Source organism: Oryza sativa, chromosome 4 (genome assembly GCF_034140825.1).
Source record: "Oryza sativa Japonica Group chromosome 4, ASM3414082v1".
Lineage (NCBI taxonomy): Eukaryota > Viridiplantae > Streptophyta > Magnoliopsida > Poales > Poaceae > Oryza > Oryza sativa.
Genome location: NC_089038.1, coordinates 6,862,701 through 6,881,438, shown reverse-complemented (window position 1 = coordinate 6,881,438; position 18,738 = coordinate 6,862,701). Strand labels below are relative to the sequence as shown.

Sequence of the window (18,738 nt, the reverse complement as noted above, 5' to 3'; positions counted from 1 at the left end):
GTGGGCAAGGCGGGCGACGTGGGCGCGGACGTGCGGGAGAGGCGGAAGCGACGGTTGCGGCGTGGTGGCGTCATCCGGAGGTGGGAGACGGGCCCGATAGGTGGGCCCCACCTGTCGGCGATCCGAGGGGAGGAGGGAGGAGGCGGCCGGCTGCTGGGCCTTGGCCTTCGGCTGACCCAGCGGGGAGGGGGAGGGGAAGAGAATGGGTCGGCGGCCCATTCAAAAAGAAAAGGGAGGGAAAAAGAAAAAGAAAAGGAAAGAAATAAATTTCCAGGGATTAAATAATGCTTATGCTCATTTTCAATTGGTTAAAATTATTTCTAGAGCTCTGAAAATTCCACTAAAAATCTTGTTAGCATATTTCGACATGTAGAACTCAAGAAAAATCCCACATGCCATTTCCGATTATTATTTGCATTAGTTCCTTTAGGGTTTCTCTTTTGCTTTTACACCGATATTTTCTGAAGGTTATTTATAAATTAAATTTAGGCTTGGGAGAAGAACTTCAGGGTGTGACAAACCTACCCCCCTTAAACAGAATCTCGATCCCGAGATTCGGAAGAGCTAGTGAAGAGGTGCAGATGGGCGGCCTTCAACTCATCTTCCCTTTCCCAGGTTGCTTCTTCCTCTGAGTGGTGGCTCCACTGAACCCTGCAGAACCTGGTGACCTTGTTTCTAGTCCTCCTTTCACTGGTCTCAAGGATGCGAATTGGCTTCTCCACATAAGTCAGATCTTCTTGAAGATCGATGTGCTCTGAATCAGCTTGTTCTTCCGGTACCCTCAAGCACTTATTTAACTGAGACACATGGAACACATCATGGATGCCGGCCATGTTGGATGGAAGTTCTAGCTTATATGCAACTTCTCCTCTTCGTTCCAAGATCTTGTATGGTCCCACGAAACATGGTGCCAACTTGCCTTTCGTCTGGAAACAGTGCACTCCCCGGAGCGGAGTGACACGAAGGTACACATAATCCCCTGCTTCAAAAGTGAGCTCCCTTCGGTGGTTGTCTGCGTAGCTCTTCTGTCGAGATTGTGCAATTCTCAACCTCTCTCTGATGGTTCTGACTTTCTCCTCTGCTTCTGTTAGCACTTCTGTTCCGAACAGTTGACGTTCGCCTATTTGATCCCAGAAGAGAGGTGTGCGGCACTTCCGGCCATACAATACTTCGAACGGTGCCATTTGTAGATTGGTCTGATAGCTGTTGTTGTAAGAGAATTCAGCATAAGGCAGACTTTTATCCCAAGCTCCACCAAAATCGAGCGCATAGGCTCGCAACATATCCTCCAATATTTGATTGACCCTCTCGGTCTGGCCATCTGTCTGCGGATGGTAAGCTGTGCTGAAATTCAAATGGGTCCCCAATTCTTCTTGCAACTTCTGCCAAAATTTTTAGGTGAACTGACTCCCTCGATCAGATATTATCTTTTTGGGTACTCCATGCAAACAAATGATTCTTGAGAGATAGAGCTCTACCAACCTTTTGCCTGTATAAGTAGTATGCACTGGAATGAAATAAGCAACTTTGGTATGTCGATCCACGACTACCCAGATTGAATCGTGGCCGGATGATGTCCTGGGCAGACCTGTTATGAAATCCATTCCAATCTCTTCCCATTTCCATTCCGGGATCTAAAGAGGTTGTAGTAATCCTGCGGGTCTCTGGTGTTCTGCTTTAACTCGCTGACAGTCATTGAAGAGTGCGACGAATTTAGCTATTTCCCTTCTCATAATGGCCCACCAAAATTTTTCTTTGAGATCTTGGTACATCTTGGTATTGCCTGGATGAATGGAGTACTGAGTCTGATGAGCCTCGGTGAGTATCAGTTCTCTCAGCTCTTTGTCATCAGGTACGCATAATCTTTCTCCTAACCAGATTGTGCCGTACTCATCTTCAAGGAAATCTCGGGCTTTTCCAACCCTCATATTCTTTTTCAGCTCTGCTATTTCAGGATCATTTACCTGAGCTGCTCGGACTTGATCCACGAGCGTAGACCGTGCCTCTGGGGCAGCCACGTACTCGTGTTCTATAATCCCCAAGTTGAGATGTTCAAGCTCCTGCTGCATTTCTTTACACATGCCGCCAGTGCAAGAAGCGTTGCAGTAGCTTTTCCTGCTTAAGGCATTGTCACGCCCGAAAATTCACTAATAATTTCCGAACTTATTTGTGTATAAAACCCTCGTCTAGGAATCAGCCGAGGTACACAAACTGATAATTTAATATACAAATCCATCATAATAATAACGTTACATACTTACAAAAGAAAAGAAAACAGCAGCGGAATTAATGGTCTAGCGATGGCTTTCAGCTCCACTCCCACAGGCAACTCAACTGGGGTATAAGCCAAATGTCTTCTCCTTCTGGATCATTTTTTTTCACCTGAGGTTTGATTGATTATTGCAAGATGAGCATATGACATACTCCGCAAGTCATACAGCAAATATGTAAGTGCACAAGGATACCAAAGGATGGCATAATATAAGCTCATTTGCAAAAGCAGCATTTAGCAAATATTTAAGAATAGTTAAACATCAGAGTAATTAATCATCAATTTTAATCAACACTAAACAGCACACCCATGCTACACAGGCCTAACCATCCAGAACAACCATACCCGGCTGTACAGATCTAACTCCATTCCAGGAGCTAAGCAAATTATTACCAATTATAGCATCAATAATTATTGTGAGAGGTGTGAGACTAATCACGAAAAACATTGCTCAACCCGCCCATAACCGCGGGCACGGCTATTCGAATAGTTTTACTCTGGCCAGAGGTGTACCACTGTACCCACAAGACATAGCCCCAAAACAAGTCACCATGCTCTCAGTACCACCACGGTACCTCGAAACGGGACTGTGACAGTACCCCTCATACAACACAATCCACCACAGCGCACCGTTCCTGGATCATAATCACCCCCTCAATAACCAGAGGCATGGACTCCCCAGCGACCACCACGGGCTTCTCACCGCTTCTCAGTCTGGTGCCCCGCAATGAACCATGCTATACAAAAGGTAAAACCGTTGCCTACGCTGGCTTGTGGTTGGTACGGTTAATGTCTCACAACAGTAGCTCGCGAACGGTCCTTAATTGTCATGAGCACGACCTTCAAAACCATGTGCTCACAACCCACCATTATCAAGTTTTAATTATCAATTAATTATCATAACACGATTAACCATCGTGAGCTACCATTAAATATAACCATAAATAATAATATAGTACGATTCATCCCATTAATGAACTAATGTTTCTAGGCATGGCTAAGCAATTATATATATAGCATTTAGCTGAACCAATCCAATATATAAGGTCCAAGCTAATCAATTTATTACCCATAGAAAAATAAAGTCATCTTCGGCCATAATTAATTGGGAAAGGCACACCACCCGATGACATTCGAATGCATAAGTTGAAATAAAACAATAGCTAATAAATAGGTTCAACATGCTCAAAGGGTTGTTTAGCTGTGTGACTTGCCTTGCAATAATTGGTCTTCAATTAGCCTTCTTGAACACTTCCGACGCACACACAGACCTTCGCAACGACGGAAACGACAGGCTAACACGCAAAACGGAGAAAAAGACTGATAAAAACCAAATAAACAGTACATAAAAGTAAACAAACATGTAGACCATGTTTTTAGATGAATTTAGAGACTTGAACGGCCTCATTCTGACTTCATATGAATTAGTTACGAATTTTACAATATTTAATTCCAATTAAACATATTAAAGAAAAGACTATTCCAAATTAATTAAACAATTTACAAATGATTTATCACTGACATAAAAGATTAAACCATCATTCGAAAATAGATTAGATCATATTTGGTAGATGACATATATTAAAAAAGAATAATATATAATAAAAAGAGATTACATAATTTATATTGATTTTGCAATGGCTTGAGATGGTATTGATGTCAGCGATAACATCTTCACCGGCGGATGGCTCAGGATAGCAACGAGAACTGAACGACGATGCTCCGGCGACAAGGGACAGCTCCGGGAGAGAGTGGAGGCGACGACGAACTCACCAATGGCGGCGACGACGAGAAACAGCAACGGGAGACAGCCGGTGACGACAAACGATGGCACAACAATGGAAAGCGAGAGCACTAAAGCGAAGAGGAGAACAAGACAGTCCTTACCCACACTTACACGACGACGAGCGACGATGAACGGCAGCCGGCGACGAGCTTCGAGCGGCGGCGAGATCGGGACGACTGTGACGGTGGCTTTACGGCGAACACCGGCGGAGAAGAAGGGGTGGACGGCCTTCGGCTTGGCGCTGTGATGCCACCGGAGGAAACGGCGAGGTTCGGCGACCACGGGAGGTGCAAAAGGGCCTCGCCGGAGATCAAAACGCGACAGCGAACTTCGGGTTGACGGCGACGATAAAGCTCCGGTGGATTTTGGCTTGGGGGAAGGGGTGGACGGGGTGGAGCTTGACCTTGCGGAGCCGAGAGAGGCGGCGGCGCAGGTCGTCGATGGCCGAGGCGGCTGCTACAGGCGGCTGGAGCGGCTGCCGGTGGTGGACAGAGAAGACGAACGCGGCGACGGCGCTACAAGCTACGGCGGAGAGACGGAGAGGTGGCGGCCAAAAGAGGAGAGGGAGGGGACTCTATTTATAGCCATGGAAGAGAGAGATCGGGCTTGGAACGCAAGGAATCGCGCCGGGAAAACCTAGGGTTTGGTGGAGAGATAAACTCGAAAATGAATCCAAATTTGCGTCGAATTCAAAGGGATAAAACCGGATTTTTGGGGAAAGAGATAGAGGAGGATAAGAGGAATATTTCCCCTCCACTAATTTTGAAATAACACGAGAAAGGAGACCGGATTTAGAGGGGAAATCGACGGCAACTGTGCACGGGACGGCTGGCTCGGCTCTGCCTGGAGGTTGAAGATGGTACTGTAGCAATAGGGACACAAAGCAGACTTCTGGCTGGGGTTCTTCTTCCAAGGACTGCTTAAAGGAGGGACACAAAGCAGACTTGACAGAGACAGAAAGAGGAGCTGCTGGATCGGCTGGGCTGAAGAAGGAGGGAATGGGCTGAAAAGGGCCCAAGACTAGGAAGAGGATTATTATTACTTTTCCAAATAAATTAACCAATGAGATGATATTTCAATTGTTAAAAATACTTCCAATGCTCAAATAATTCCAAGAAAATTCTTGAACATACTTGGACACTCTAAGTATTTACAAAATTGAAACCAGCTCATTTAATGATTAATTTAATATGTGAATAATTACTGAAATATTCTTTGTATTATTAAAATTAAGAATTGAGCTCCGAAAATTGAGTATAATTAACCATGGAGAATTTAATAAAATTAAATCCAGCCATGCTTTATATTTAGGAAATTTGATTTCCCACATCTAACTTCACTTGTAAATTAATGAACATTTAATATAAATTCTAATGGTAATTTATTAAATAATTTATAAATCCTGAAACGAAAATCAGGGTGTGACAAATCGACCCCCCTTACAAAGAATCTCGTCCCGAGATTCGGAACGGCTAGAAAGAAAAGGGCATAGGTAAACTACAGTCTATCTTTTTATTCCATAACTCTGGTAAATGTTCTAAGGCATTAAAGAAAACCACTACTGCTTTGAAACTGGTTGCTGAGCTTCCTTGAAGATGCAACCGGCACTGCATTTGCTCCTGTGAGAACGATATTGTTGACTTGACCTTGTGGCTGTTGACAGAGTATCTACATGAGTTCAACAGTCTAGCTTGCTATGCTTCAGAAGATGTGCTTACTAACAAGGAAAGGCAGGAGAAGTTCTTGGAAGGCCTGAAGATGGTGGAGTATTGAGTCTAATAAGCCTCAGTGAGTATCAGATCTTTCAGCTCTTTGTCATCAGGTACGCACAATCTTTCTCCCAACCAGATTGTGCCGTGCTCATCTTCAAGTAAATCTCGGGCTTTTCCGACCCTCATATTGTTTTTCAGCTTTGCTATTTCAGGATCATTTACCAGAGCTGCTCGGACTTGATCCACGAGCGTAGGCCGTGCCTCTAGGGCAGCCACGTACCCGTGTTCTACAATCCCCAAGTTGAGATGTTCAAGCTCCTGCTGCAATTCTTTACACATGCCGCCGGTGCACAAAGCATTGTAGTAGCTCTTCCTGCTTAATGCATCTGCCACCACATTGGCTTTGCCTGGATGGTAGTGAATGCTCATGCCATAATCCTTGATTAACTCCAACCATCTTCGTTGTCGGAGATTCAGATCAGGCTAGGTGAAGATATATTTCAAACTCTTATGATCCGTATAGACTTCGCAGCGGTTGCCAATCAGATAGTGCCTCCAGATTTTCAAAGCGTGAACCACCGCTGCCACTTCCAGGTCATGTGTTGGATAGTTTCCTTCATGTGGACGCAACTGTCGTGAGGCACAAGCGACCACTCTGCCCTCTTGCATTAGAACACATCCAAGCCCGTGACGGGTCGCGTCACAATATACTTGGAAGTCTTTCGTCTGATCGGGCAAAATCAGAACTGGAGCAGACACTAATTTCTTCTTGAGCTCCTTAAAACTCTTGTCACACTTGGCTGTCCACTTGAATTTCTCGTCTTTCTTAAGCAACTAAGTCATAGGTCTGGCAATCCTGGAGAAATTTTCAATGAACCGACGGTAATAGCCCGCGAATCCAAGGAAACTCCGAATCTGTGACACTGTCTTAGGTGGGGTCCACTTGGTAACTGACTCCACATTCGATGGATCAACTGCCACACCCTGAGCTGTAATGACGTGACCCAAGAATTTGACCTCTGATACCCAAAAGTCGCATTTGCTGAACTTGGCATAAAGCTGATGCTCCTGCAACTTCTCGAGTACCAGACGAAGATGTTGCTCATGCTCTTCTTCCGACTTGGAATAGATAAGAATGTCATCAATGAATACCACAACAAACTTAACCAGAAATTCCATGAACACTTTGTTCATCAGGTTCATGAAGAATGCAGGTGCATTGGTGAGTCCAAAAGACATAACCGTGCACTCATACAACCCATACCGAGTGGTGAAGGCTGTCTTGGGAATATCCTCTTCCCGAATTCTCAATTGGTGATAGCCTGATCGTAGGTATGTCTTAGAAAACACCTTGGCTCCTTTCAACTGATCAAACAGATCATCAATCCATGGCAAAGGATATTTGTTCTTGATTGTGACCTCATTGAGTGCGCGATAATCGACACACATTCTCTTCGTGTTGTCCTTCTTCTCCACAAAAATGGCCGGAGCACCCCAAGGTGAAGTACTCGGTCGAATGTACCCTTTCTGCAGCTACTCATCAACCTACTTCTTGACCTCTGCTAGCTCGTTGTCTGCCATTCTGTACGGTCTCTTGTAAATTGGAGCAGTCCCCGGTGCCAAATCAATCCGGAATTCGATCTCTCTCTTGGGTGGCATGGTAGTGAGGTCCTCGGGGAACACCTCTGGATACTCGCAGACTATGGGGATATCTTCCAATTTCCTCGAACTCTTCTCCTAGGTGACCACCGGATTTTCCACCTCAATCTGATTCAAGGGGATTCCCTGATTCGGTGAGACTGGTGACTTGTACACCACTGTTTCCCCTTTCTCCTTGGTAAAGGTGACTGTGCGATTCGCACAATCAATGACACCCTTGAACTTGGTCAGCCAATCCATCCCAAGAATGATATCCAGGTCTTCGGATTCGAGAAGGATGAGGTTGGCTAGAAATGGTGATCTTTGGATTTCTATTAGCACGGAACGGCTATAACTGACCGAGGTTGAACTATTTCCCGGGGTATGAACCCTCATTGGTGTACAAAGCTCCTCATTTCTTAACCCATGCATCCCAACAAACCGCTTGGAAATTAAAGAATGCGTTGCACTAGAATCGAAAAGTACTGTTGCAGGGATTGAGTTAACAGGAAACGTACCCAGTACGACCTCTGGTGTTGCTTGCGCCTCTTCTGCGGACGCGTGGTTGACACGAGCTTGGGCAAACCTTGGCCCGGCACGCCTTGGCTTCGGGCACTTGTCAGCAAAGTGGCCGAGCTCGCCACAGTTGTAGGAGGACCCTGGTTTTGCTCCAGTCTCCTTCTTGGCTTGGGCTGATGGAGCTGGCTGTGCTGGTGCCATTGGTGGGCGCGGAGCTGCACTGCGGTTGGGCTGACCTCCCTAATGGTTCTGGCTGACACTAGCGCCCTGTGGAAGCTGCTTGGGTTGAAAGGGCGATGCTGGCGGACAATCATGGTGGTAGGCTGTCACGTCCTGATAAATTCATCCCGAAATAAAAATCACTTTCTAAAAGGAATAATAGAATTAATTAAAATTCGAAAAGAAATTGGCAAACATTAAAATACGTACAAGAAAAATTCAAATGTGGCCCGGAGAATTTTTGTTAAATTCTCCTTGGTCAAAAAGGAGCCCTCAAATTTTAGTGGAATTTTCAGAGCACAAATAATAATTATTAAGAAATAAACAAAGTTAAAATAATTTTATAAAAAGAAAAACCCTAAAAAGTCTTTTTCCCCCTTCCCCCTCTTGGGCCGGCTCGGCCCACCTCCCTCCCTCTCTCTCCTCTCCCCCGCGGCCCAATCGGCCTCCTCCCCGCGCGCGTGCCGCTTACGGGCGGGCCCGCCCGCCACCCTCGCTGACGGGTGGGGCCCACCTGTCATCCCTGTCCTCCCGCTGCTCCCGCCGCCCCGCCCGCGCCCTAGCGCTGCCGCCGCCGCGAATCCCGCCGCCTCCCGCCGTCCCCGCGCGCAATAAAGTGGGGGGAAATATTCCCCGCGATCCCCTCTCTCTTTCCCCCCATTTTTCCCTCTCTCTCCCGCGTTCAAACGGGCGGATTTGCCCCCGCAAATCTCGCCGGCGCCATTGATGGCGGCCGACCTCCCGCGCCGGTTTCCTCCCTTCCCCGGCCACCCTCTCTCGCCCCGGCTCTATTTAAACCCTCCCCGCACCTCCTCCGTCCGGTTCCGCCTCTCGCCGCCCTTCCTTCTCGCCAGATTTGAGCTCGCGACGTCGCTCTCTCTCTCCGCCGTCGCCGCCGAGCTCCGGTCCGCCGCCGTCGTCACCCCGGACCGCCTCCCACCTCGGCGCCGCCTCCTTCGGCTTCGCCGCATCCTCGCCGACCTCGTCCACCTCTCCGTTTCGGTCGCCGACAGCCGGAGCGCCGTCGTCCCCGTCGACCCGAGCCGCGCCACCACCTCCCTCCGCTCCGGCCGCCTCCTCCGTCGCCGCCGTCGCCCCGGGGTGAGCCGTGGACCGTCGCCTCCTTTCCCCCTTCCCTCCCTTCTCTCGGCCGCCGCTCCGCCGCGCCGGTGGTCGCCGGCGGCGACCATCGGGACGCGGGCGCGCCGCCTCCCGCCGGCCGCGCTGGCTTGGCCGCCCTCGGGCGCGCCGAGTGGCTGCCGCGTGGGGCCCGGCCGTCAGCCGCCCGCGCCCTCGGGTGCGGCTGACGCGTGGGACCCCCGGCGCCGGCCGGTGTGAGCCGCGTGCACCCGGTCCACCGTGGACCGTGGGGCTGCCGCGTGGGCCCCACTTCCGTGGACCCGGTCCGCGCGCTCCTCCCCTCGGCTGACGCAATAAATCCGATTTTAAATTAAAATTTAAATGAAGAAATTCGCAAATATCCATTTAAAGAGCATATAAACTTCAAATGGCCATAACTTGGCCATTTGAACTCGGAATTGGACCGTTCAAGTCTCTAATTTTTCCTTAAGAAGTCAAGAACCCATTTTTGTGCTTTGTTTCCGCTTGTTTTATGGAGTTTATTAGAGTAAACGCCTTTTCTTTTCCGTTGGTCGTGTAGACGCTGCAGCTTCGGAAGATCCGCTCTTCGTGGAAGTTGAAGCCGGCGTTTGGGAAAGCGAGCAAGGCAAGTCACATCATCCTTGAGCATATTGAATCCCAGTTTATAAAATTATTTTGATTTAAATTAATGCATTATCGCTTTATTTAAATTCCCGCGTTATCACTGTTTTATTTAGCCATGCCTATTTACCTTTGTTAAGACATTATTATTGCTATTGTTATTATTACCTCGTTCACCCTAGAATAAACAAAACCCCAACTAGTGGACACTCTACTCATGGTACCACTAGCATGATTTTAGGTGGTTTTTCAACTCTAGACTTGGGGATATTCATATCACCTGGACACTTTGGAATAGTTGGTTTATTGTGGAATTGGATTCACACCGCCCCCTCTATTCAAAATCCCCAAAATGGTTTTAGGCTGGGCTCGGGGTGCATGGTTTTGATAGTAGCACCTCGGCCACATAAGGACCGGTCTTCGGGCCTCTGTTGCAAAGCACTACCGTACTTCCACATGTCTAGTGGGTAAGGCTTAGTTTGTGGCTCAGTCTGGTTATAAACAAAAGTACACGGATGGAGATGGACGAAGTCGGGGGTCGATGGACATCTCTAGGACAAATGAAGGCTACACGGGCTGCGGCCCGGTAGTCGAGATGTCATGGCACAGGGCTGGTGTCCTGCTGCTAGGGTCTCAATCCTGCCTACCTGTCCCGGAGGTTCCGGCCGTAGGTGGGGTTGGGTCGGTACTCTTGTCTATGGCTAGGATGGGTTGGAAACTATGTCACGTCTTCCGTCTGTATACCGTGGTGGTATGTGGCACGTGGTTGCACGTGAGGAAGATGTGTCTTGTGGGTAAAGATGTACACCTCTGATCAGAGTAAAACCTATTCGAATAGCCGCGCCCTCGGTTATGGGCAAGCCGAGCAATGTACCCAAGTTAGTGTTTTAATTCCTAAAATTTGCTCAACAACTAAAATGTGGAATGGTTGGCCTGGGTTGGCTTGGGATGAGCTGGGACCCAGGGTCGGGTTGCCAGTTCGGTCTGAATCATCGTAGGCCTTGGGTTAAGGCAGGTTCGTGTGGGTTCACGGCCTTGATTAATAATACTGTGTAGCTCTAGGATCGTCTTTATAAAATGGCTTTGGGCAACTAAGTGACTTTTAAACGCTGTTTACTGCAAAACTTAACCCCTACATTATTTCCCCTTGTACTCCCCTGCATTAATCATGCATCTGCCGGTGTGGCTTGCTGAGTACTGTGGTTGTACTCATTCTTGCGCTATCTTTCTCCCCCCTTCAGTAAGAGAAGCTTTGGAGAAGAAGTCTTAGGTGGAGTCTTGGCTTATACCCCAGTTGAGCGCCTGTGAAGATGGAGCCGTAGGCCCGCTAGTCCGCTGCTGTTTATTTTTGATTGTCAGGCCTTAAGTGCTTTTGTAATAATGTAAATATTATCGATATAATAAAGATGTGTCTTTTATATCATGTTTGTATGGTGTACCCCGGCTTTTCCTGGGACGGGGATTAATACACTAGCGTTCGGGAAAATGCAATTTTCTCGGTCGCGACATAGGCCCACCCTGCTGTCCTGGAGTGAAGCGCGGTCGCTGGTGACTTCCTTGGTTGGACTGGAACTGAGCTGTCTTTCTCTTCCTGTCCATTTTGTTGCACTGATCCTCCTGGCGGATTGCCTTGTCTACCAGCTTCTCGAAGTCAGCATAATCCCCGGAGATCAACTGGTTGGTCAGCTCGTCATCCAGGCCTGCTAGGAACTTCTCCTGTTTCTCTGCGTCAGTGCGGACATCCTCCGGTTCATATCGTGCTAGGCGATTGAACTCATGCAGGTACTCGGTCACTGTCCTGTTGCCCTGGTGAAGTGCCCGGAATTCCCTCTTCTTCTGTGCCACAACCCCGTCTGGCACCTGCGCCTTCCTGAAGCTGCGACAGAACTCCGCCCAAGTGACTTCTGTGCCTGGCAGGTGGGTAGCCATGTGATTGTCCCACCAAGCTGATGCGGGACCTCGTGTAGCGAAGGCGACTTTCTCGTGATCATTGCACTGTAGAAGATTGAGCTTCTTTTCAATGGCATGGAACCAGTCCTTTGCCTCCATGGGGTTGGTGGTGCTAGAGAAGGTGGGTGGCCTGACGCGTAGAAACTCCAGCAGCTTGGACTGAGGGGGAGGGGGACCAAACTGCTGCTGCTGCTGCTCAGGCTGCTGCAGCATCCTCTGGTGCATCTACTGGTGCTGCTGCTGCATCTGCTGCATCATGGCCACCATCATCTGAGTCTGATGGGCCATCACTTGTGCAAGGGTCGGGTTCTTGGGGAGCGGTGGCGGACCATTGCCGGAGGCGCTGTTGGGGTACCCACTGTCGGTGCGTTCTTCGCCGTTGCTGCCCTCTCCTGCTGCACAGCTGCCATTCCTGGTGTTGACCATCTGAAGGAAGAGCAGACGGAGGGGATGGAAAAGAAGAAAAACAGATGCTCAGGAACTAAGCTTTATTATATAGGAATTTAAACTGCAATTGTTCTTATCTGAATTAAAACACTTAAAACAACAAACAAATCCTTATTAAGACAGCCATATCATAGGCACATGATATCAACCGTCGACTGACCCACAAGCGAACAGACCTAAACACTCAAACTAACAGACAATTACTAAGCAAGACGATAAGCTAAGGGAAAATGAGCCTAATGCTCGGAACAGCTCCTACGGTCGGTGGAGTCGAAGGCGTCCTCCTGCTCGTCGCCAGGTCCCTCTGAGCGTCTCCTGGGGTCTGGCAGATACGTCTCGCCACTGCCTGGCTCTAAGCCACTGGAGCTACTGCTGCTGTGGTCGCGACTGCCACTGGGAGTAGCAGGCAACCAACCTCCGTTGCCACTGGCTGGACCCCTGGCGGCTGACGCTGGAGCGAAGGAGAGAGCGGATGCGGGAGCTGACACTGGAACAGGAGCTGGAGCTGCAGGAACTGCGGGAGGTGCTGGAGGAGCTGCGGGAGGAGGTGGGTTCCTGGGTGCAAGCTGAATGCGCACGGGTGCAGTCGTTGACTTGCGAGGCGTGGTGCGGATCCGGACTCCTCCAGGAGCGGGGAGACCCTTCAACTAAGCATTCTCCTTCTTCAGGCGCGCTATCTCATCCTTCAGAGCTATGATCCTCACAAGCTTCCTATCATTCAAGGCCTTGGATGCCTTGTGCAGGTCAGAGTGCATCCTGTCCATTCCCTTCATCACGGCACACATGTGGCTGAAGGTGGTGTCGTTCTCACCGGCCGTCGGGCGGAAGGTACTGACGTCGTCACCATTTGCTCGGTGAGGGTGGAAGCGGTACGCCGTGTTGCAGAAGGTGTAGTTGTGGCGATCACGAAGCTTGGCCATCATTAGATATGCTGCCTCCTGACAGGCGTGATCTGCGGTGCCTCCAGATGCCTCAACCACCATGCTAGCGAGGCAGGTGCCCATGAAGCCATGAACCTCCAACCGGTCACGGTAGGGAAGCTCGCCACTGAGCGGCCGAACAGTCGAGTACTCCGACGCGTTGGGGTAGCCCACCACCAGGGTCATGCGAGCCAACTCTGCCGCAAAATCATCCATGCCTTCTCCGCGGTGGTTGGGAGGGTGGTCGGCCATCTAGAGAAGACAAAGGGGTAGGATCAATGCATGCTCAAATCCAATTTAAATAAAGCAGTAAATGACTCAAATAAAATGAACGAATGAGAGTGGAATTTTGTGCATAGATCATTTTTGCATCAGAGCGAATAAATAAGACAGACATACATAGCGATAAAATAATGAGAAAATAGATACATACTAATAATAACAATCAGAGCATAAATACCTTGCAACCCATATTCCTGAGTTAGGACCTAATGCATTCCTCCCATCAAATCCCGACTGACTGTCAAATAAATCTCAAATAATTTTACTAAAACCCTAGACTGACCTGATTTGACAAATCTCACTTAAACGAGCGACCAAGATTTTTCCCTTGCACCACAGGAACAAATCCCAATTTTCCCAGAACAAATCCAATTGCAAAAAACATATGCAATGAAAAGGATTCAGAGGGCTCTTAGGTTTTCCATTTTGCTTGTCCTACGGTCAAGGTCGGCTCTGATACCAACTTGTCACGCCTAGAAATTCCCGAATAGAATTCCAAGTAGAATGTGCATTAAAACCCCTGTCTAAGACCGGCCGGGGTACACAAACGACAAAGTTGACATACAGATTGTCACGACCGGAAATAACCCAACGGGCATTCCTTACGTGCGTGCATTAATCCTTGTCCCAGGAGGCAAGGTACACCAAAAGTTGATACAAATTCAGAGTTTAACAAGCGGAAGCATAATTAGATAACTTATTACATGGGCAACGAAGGCCCAGCACATACAGAGACAAACGAGAAACAGCGGAAGACTAGGGCGACGACCACAGGCGCTTGACGGCAGGCACGAGCTAGACACCGAAGCCTTCATCCTCCTGGAACTCCTCTTCTGGGGTTGGGAAAAATTGAGCAAGACTGAGTACAACCACCGTACTCAACAAGACACACCCACAAGTGCAGAATAAATGCAAGGGAGTACAAAGGAGTTACACTATAAAGGGGTTAGGGTTGCAGTAAACAGCATTTAAAGATATTTAGTTGCTCAGGGCTATTTTGTAAACACGATTCTAGAACTAAACAATATTATTTATCAAGGCCGTGAACCCACACGAACCTGCCTTAACCCAAGGCCTACGATGATTCAGACCGAACTGGCAACCCGACCCTGGGTCCCAGCTCGTCCCAAGCCAACCCAGGCCAACCATTCCACATTTTAGTTGTTAGGCAGGTTTTAAGAATTAAAACACTAACTTGGGTACATTGCTCGGCTTGCCCATAACCGAGGGCGCGGCTATTCGAATAGATTTTACTCTGATCGGAGGTGTACATCTTTACCCACCAGACACATCTTCCTCACGTGTAACCACGTGCCACATACCACCACGGTATACAGACGAAAGACGTGACATAGTTTCCAACCCATCCTAGCCATAGACAAGAGTACCGACCCAATCCCATCTACGGCCGGAACCCCCGGGACAGGCAGGCAGGACTGAGCCCCTAGCAGCAGGACACCGGCCCTGTGCCATGACATCTCGACTACCGGGCCGCAGCTCGTGTAGCCTTCATTTGCCCTGGAGAATGTCCATCGACCCCCGACTTCATCCACCTCCATCCGTGTACTTTTGTTTATAACTAGACTGAGCCACAAACTAAGCCTTACCCACTAGACATGTGGAAGTACGGTAGTGCTTTGCAACAGAGGCCCCAAGACCGGTCCTTATATGGCCGAGGTGCTACTATCAAAACCATGCACCCCGAGCCCAGCCTAAAACCATTTTTGGGGATTTTGAATAGAGGGGGCGGTGTGAATCCAATTCCACAATACTCCAACAATTCCACAGTGTCCAGGTGATATGAATATTCCCAAAGTCTAGAGTTGTAAAACCGCCTAATGTTGCCTAATTAACCGGCGAAGCATCTACCTAAATTCATACTAGTGGTACCATGAGTAGAGTGTCCACTAGTTGGGGTTTTGTTTATTCTAGGGTGAACAAGGAAATAATATTAATAACAATATTAAGGTCATAACAAAGGTAAATAGGCATGGCTAAATAAAACAGTGATAACGCGGGAATTTAAATAAAGCGATAATGCAATAATTTAAATCAACATAATTTTACAAACTGGGATTCAATATGTTCAAAGATGATGTGACTTGCCTTGCTCGCTTTCCCAAACACCGGCTTCAACTTCCACGAAGAGCGGATCTTCCGAAGCTGCAGCGTCTACACGACCAACGGAAAAGAAAAGGCTTTTACTCTACTAAACTCCATATAACCAGCAGAAACAAAGCACAAAAATGGGTTCTTGACTTCTTAAGGAAAAATTAGAGACTTGAACGGTCCAATTCCGAGTTCAAATGGCCAAGTTATGGCCATTTGAAGTTTATATGCTCTTTAAATGAATATTTGCGAATTTCTTCATTTAAATTTTAATTTAAAATCGGATTTATTGCGTCAGCCGAGGGGAGGGGCACGCGGACCGGGTCCACGGGAGTGGGGCCCACGCGGCAGCCTCACGGTCCACGGTGGACCGGGTGCACGCGGCTTGCGCCGGCCGGCGCCGTGGGTCCCACGCGTCAGCCGCACCCGAGGGCGCGGGCAGCTGACGGCCGGGCCCCACATGGCAGCCGCGGGGCGCGCCCGAAGGCGGCCTCGCCGGCACGGCCGACGGGAGGCGGCGCGCCCGCGCCCCGATGGTCGCCGGCGGCGACCTCCGGCGCGACGGAGCGGCACCCGAGAGAGGGGAGGGAAGGGGGAAGCGAAATGGCGGTCCTCGGCTCACCCCGGGTCGACGGCGACGACGGGAACGGCGACCGAAGCGGAGAGAGGCGGCGGCGCGGCTCGGGTCGACGAGGACGGCGGTGCTCCGGCGGTCGGCGGGCGAAACGGAGGAGTGGACAAGGTCGGCGAGAACGCGGCGAAGCCGAAGGAGGCGATGCCGAAGCGGGAGGAGGTCCGGGGCGACGACGGCGGCGGACCGAAGCTTGGCGGCGACGGCGGAGAGAGAGGACGACGGCGCGAGCTCGATTCCGACGGGGAGAGCGAGCGGCGAACGGCGGAAACGGAGGAGGGAGGCACGGGGAGTGCTTAAAGAGGGTTGGGAGTGAGAGAGGGCGGCCGGAGGGGAAGGAAATCGGCGCGGCGATCTCGGGCTCCATTGATGCGCCGGCGAAGATTGCGGGAGGGATTCCAAACGAATCCGAGGGAGAGAGAGAGGGAAAAGAGGGGGGAAAGAGGGAGGGAATCACGGGGAGTGATTTCCCCCTCTTTATGGCGCGCGAGGACGGCGGGATGCGGCGGATTCGGCGGCGGCGGCGCTAGGGCACAGGCGGGCGGCGGGAGCGGCGGAAGGTAGGTGATGACGGGTGGGCCCCACCCGTCAGCGAGGGTGGCGGGTGGGCCCGCCCGTCAGCGGCGCGCGCGCGGGGGAAGGCCGATGGGCCGCGGGGGAGAGGAGAGAGAGGGAGGGAGCTGGGCCGAGCCGGCCCAAGAAGGGAAGGGGGGAAAGAAGACTTTTAGGGATTTTTCTTTTTATAAAACCATTTTAACTTTGTTTATTTCTTCTCAATTATTATTTGTGCTCTGAAAATTTCACTAAAATTTATTTACGCATTTTAGGCTTTTAGGAAATATACAAAAATCCTCCAAGCCTTATTTGACTTTTAGCTTTGCACATTTTAATTGTTGGAGGCTTTCACATGGATTTTACTTATTCTATGCACAATTTCGAGGATGTATTTTAGAGTCGATTTGGGACGCGACAAACCTACCCCCCCTGAAACGGAATCTCGACCCCGAGATTCGGAAGAACTGGCGAAGAGATCGGGATGGGCTGCCTTCAGCTCGTCTTCGCGCTCCCAGGTAGCTTCTTCTTCGGCGTGGTTGCTCCATTGGACCTTGCAAAAACGGATTACCCGGTTCCTGGTCCTGCGCTCCATGGTGTCCAGGATCTTCACTGGCCTCTCCACGTAGGTCAAGTCTTCGCGAACCTCAATTTGCTCTGAGTCGGCCTGCTCGGATGGCACTCGGAGGCATTTCTTGAGTTGCGACACATGGAACACATCATGCACGTTGCCCAAGGAGGCGGGCAGCTCCAGCTGGTAAGCGACTTCTCCGCGCCGAGCAGTGATACGGAAAGGACCCACATACCGAGGTGCGAGCTTCCCTTTTGTCTGAAACCTGCGTACACCTCGCAATGGCGTGACCCGAAGATACACAAAGTCATCCACTGCGAATTCCAGATCACGGCGACGGTTATCTGCATAACTTTTCTGCCGGGACTGTGCCACCTTTAGATTATCCCGAATGGTTCTGACTTTAGCTTCAGCTTCTCTCAGGATATCAGTCCCGAACACTTGGCTTTCCCCAACTTGATCCCACAGGAGCGGCGTCCGGCATTTGCGCCCATACAACGCTTCATAAGGTGCCATTTGTATGCTAGCTTGATAGCTGTTATTGTAGGAGAACTCGGCATAGGGGAGACTCTTATCCCAGGTCTTCCCGAAATCCAGGACACATGCGCGAAGCATATCTTCTAGGATCTGATTTAGACGCTCGGTCTGCCCATCTGTCTGCGGGTGATACGCGGTGCTGAAGTTTAATCGGGTACCCAGCTCTTCTTGGAGCTTCTTCCAAAAGTGAGAGGTGAATTGGCTTCCCCTATCAGATACGATTTTCTTAGGAGCGCCATGGAGACTTACGATCCTAGCGAAGTAGAGTTCGGCTAGTTTGCTCCCTCCATAGGTGGTCTTTACAGGAATAAATCGAGCTACCTTGGTTAATCGATCCACAACTACCCATATAGAATCATATCCACCTTGGGTTTTTGGAAGTCCGGTGATGAAATCCATCCCAATTTCATCCCATTTCCATTCAGGTACTTGGAGAGGTTGGAGAAGTCCGGCCGGTCGTTGGTGCTCTGCCTTGACACGCTGGCACACATCACAAAGGGTCACGAACTCTGCAATTTCCCGCTTCATAGTAATCCACCAGTATTTCTCCTTCAAGTCTAGGTACATCTTCGTACTGCCAGGGTGGATGGAATAAGGACTTTCGTGAGCTTCCTGAAGTATCAGCTGTTTAAGTTCTCTGTTATCTGGAACGCATACTCGATTTCCGTTCCATAGGGTTCCGTGTTCATCCTCTGTGAAACCAGCGGCTTTACCCTGTTTCATATTCTTGAGGAGTCCATGCATGTCTGGATCATTCTTCTGAGCCTCGCGGATTTGATCGAGCAAGGTGGGCTTGGCTTCCAGCGCAGCCAAGAATCCGCGACTAACTATGCTTAGGTTCAGGGCTTCCATCTGTTGATTAAGTTCGGGT

At 49.7% G+C, this 18,738-nt stretch overlaps 1 protein-coding gene and 1 long non-coding RNA gene across 2 annotated transcripts; both read right to left on the bottom strand.

Moving 5' to 3' along the window:
- Positions 1–2,127: 2,127 nt before the first annotated feature.
- LOC136355949 (uncharacterized) lies at positions 2,128–4,951 on the bottom strand. The gene is made up of 3 exons (XR_010740538.1): positions 4,160–4,951; positions 3,487–3,567; positions 2,128–2,382 (listed from the first exon to the last, which is right to left on the bottom strand). It is a non-coding gene; the product is annotated as an uncharacterized lncRNA (long non-coding RNA).
- A 6,387-nt stretch (positions 4,952–11,338) lies between these two features.
- LOC136356145 (uncharacterized) lies at positions 11,339–12,043 on the bottom strand. Its single transcript, XM_066309725.1, has one exon. It carries the CDS (start codon positions 12,041–12,043, stop codon positions 11,339–11,341), a length of 705 nt encoding a protein of 234 aa, XP_066165822.1.
- Between the last annotated feature and the right edge of the window lie 6,695 nt (positions 12,044–18,738).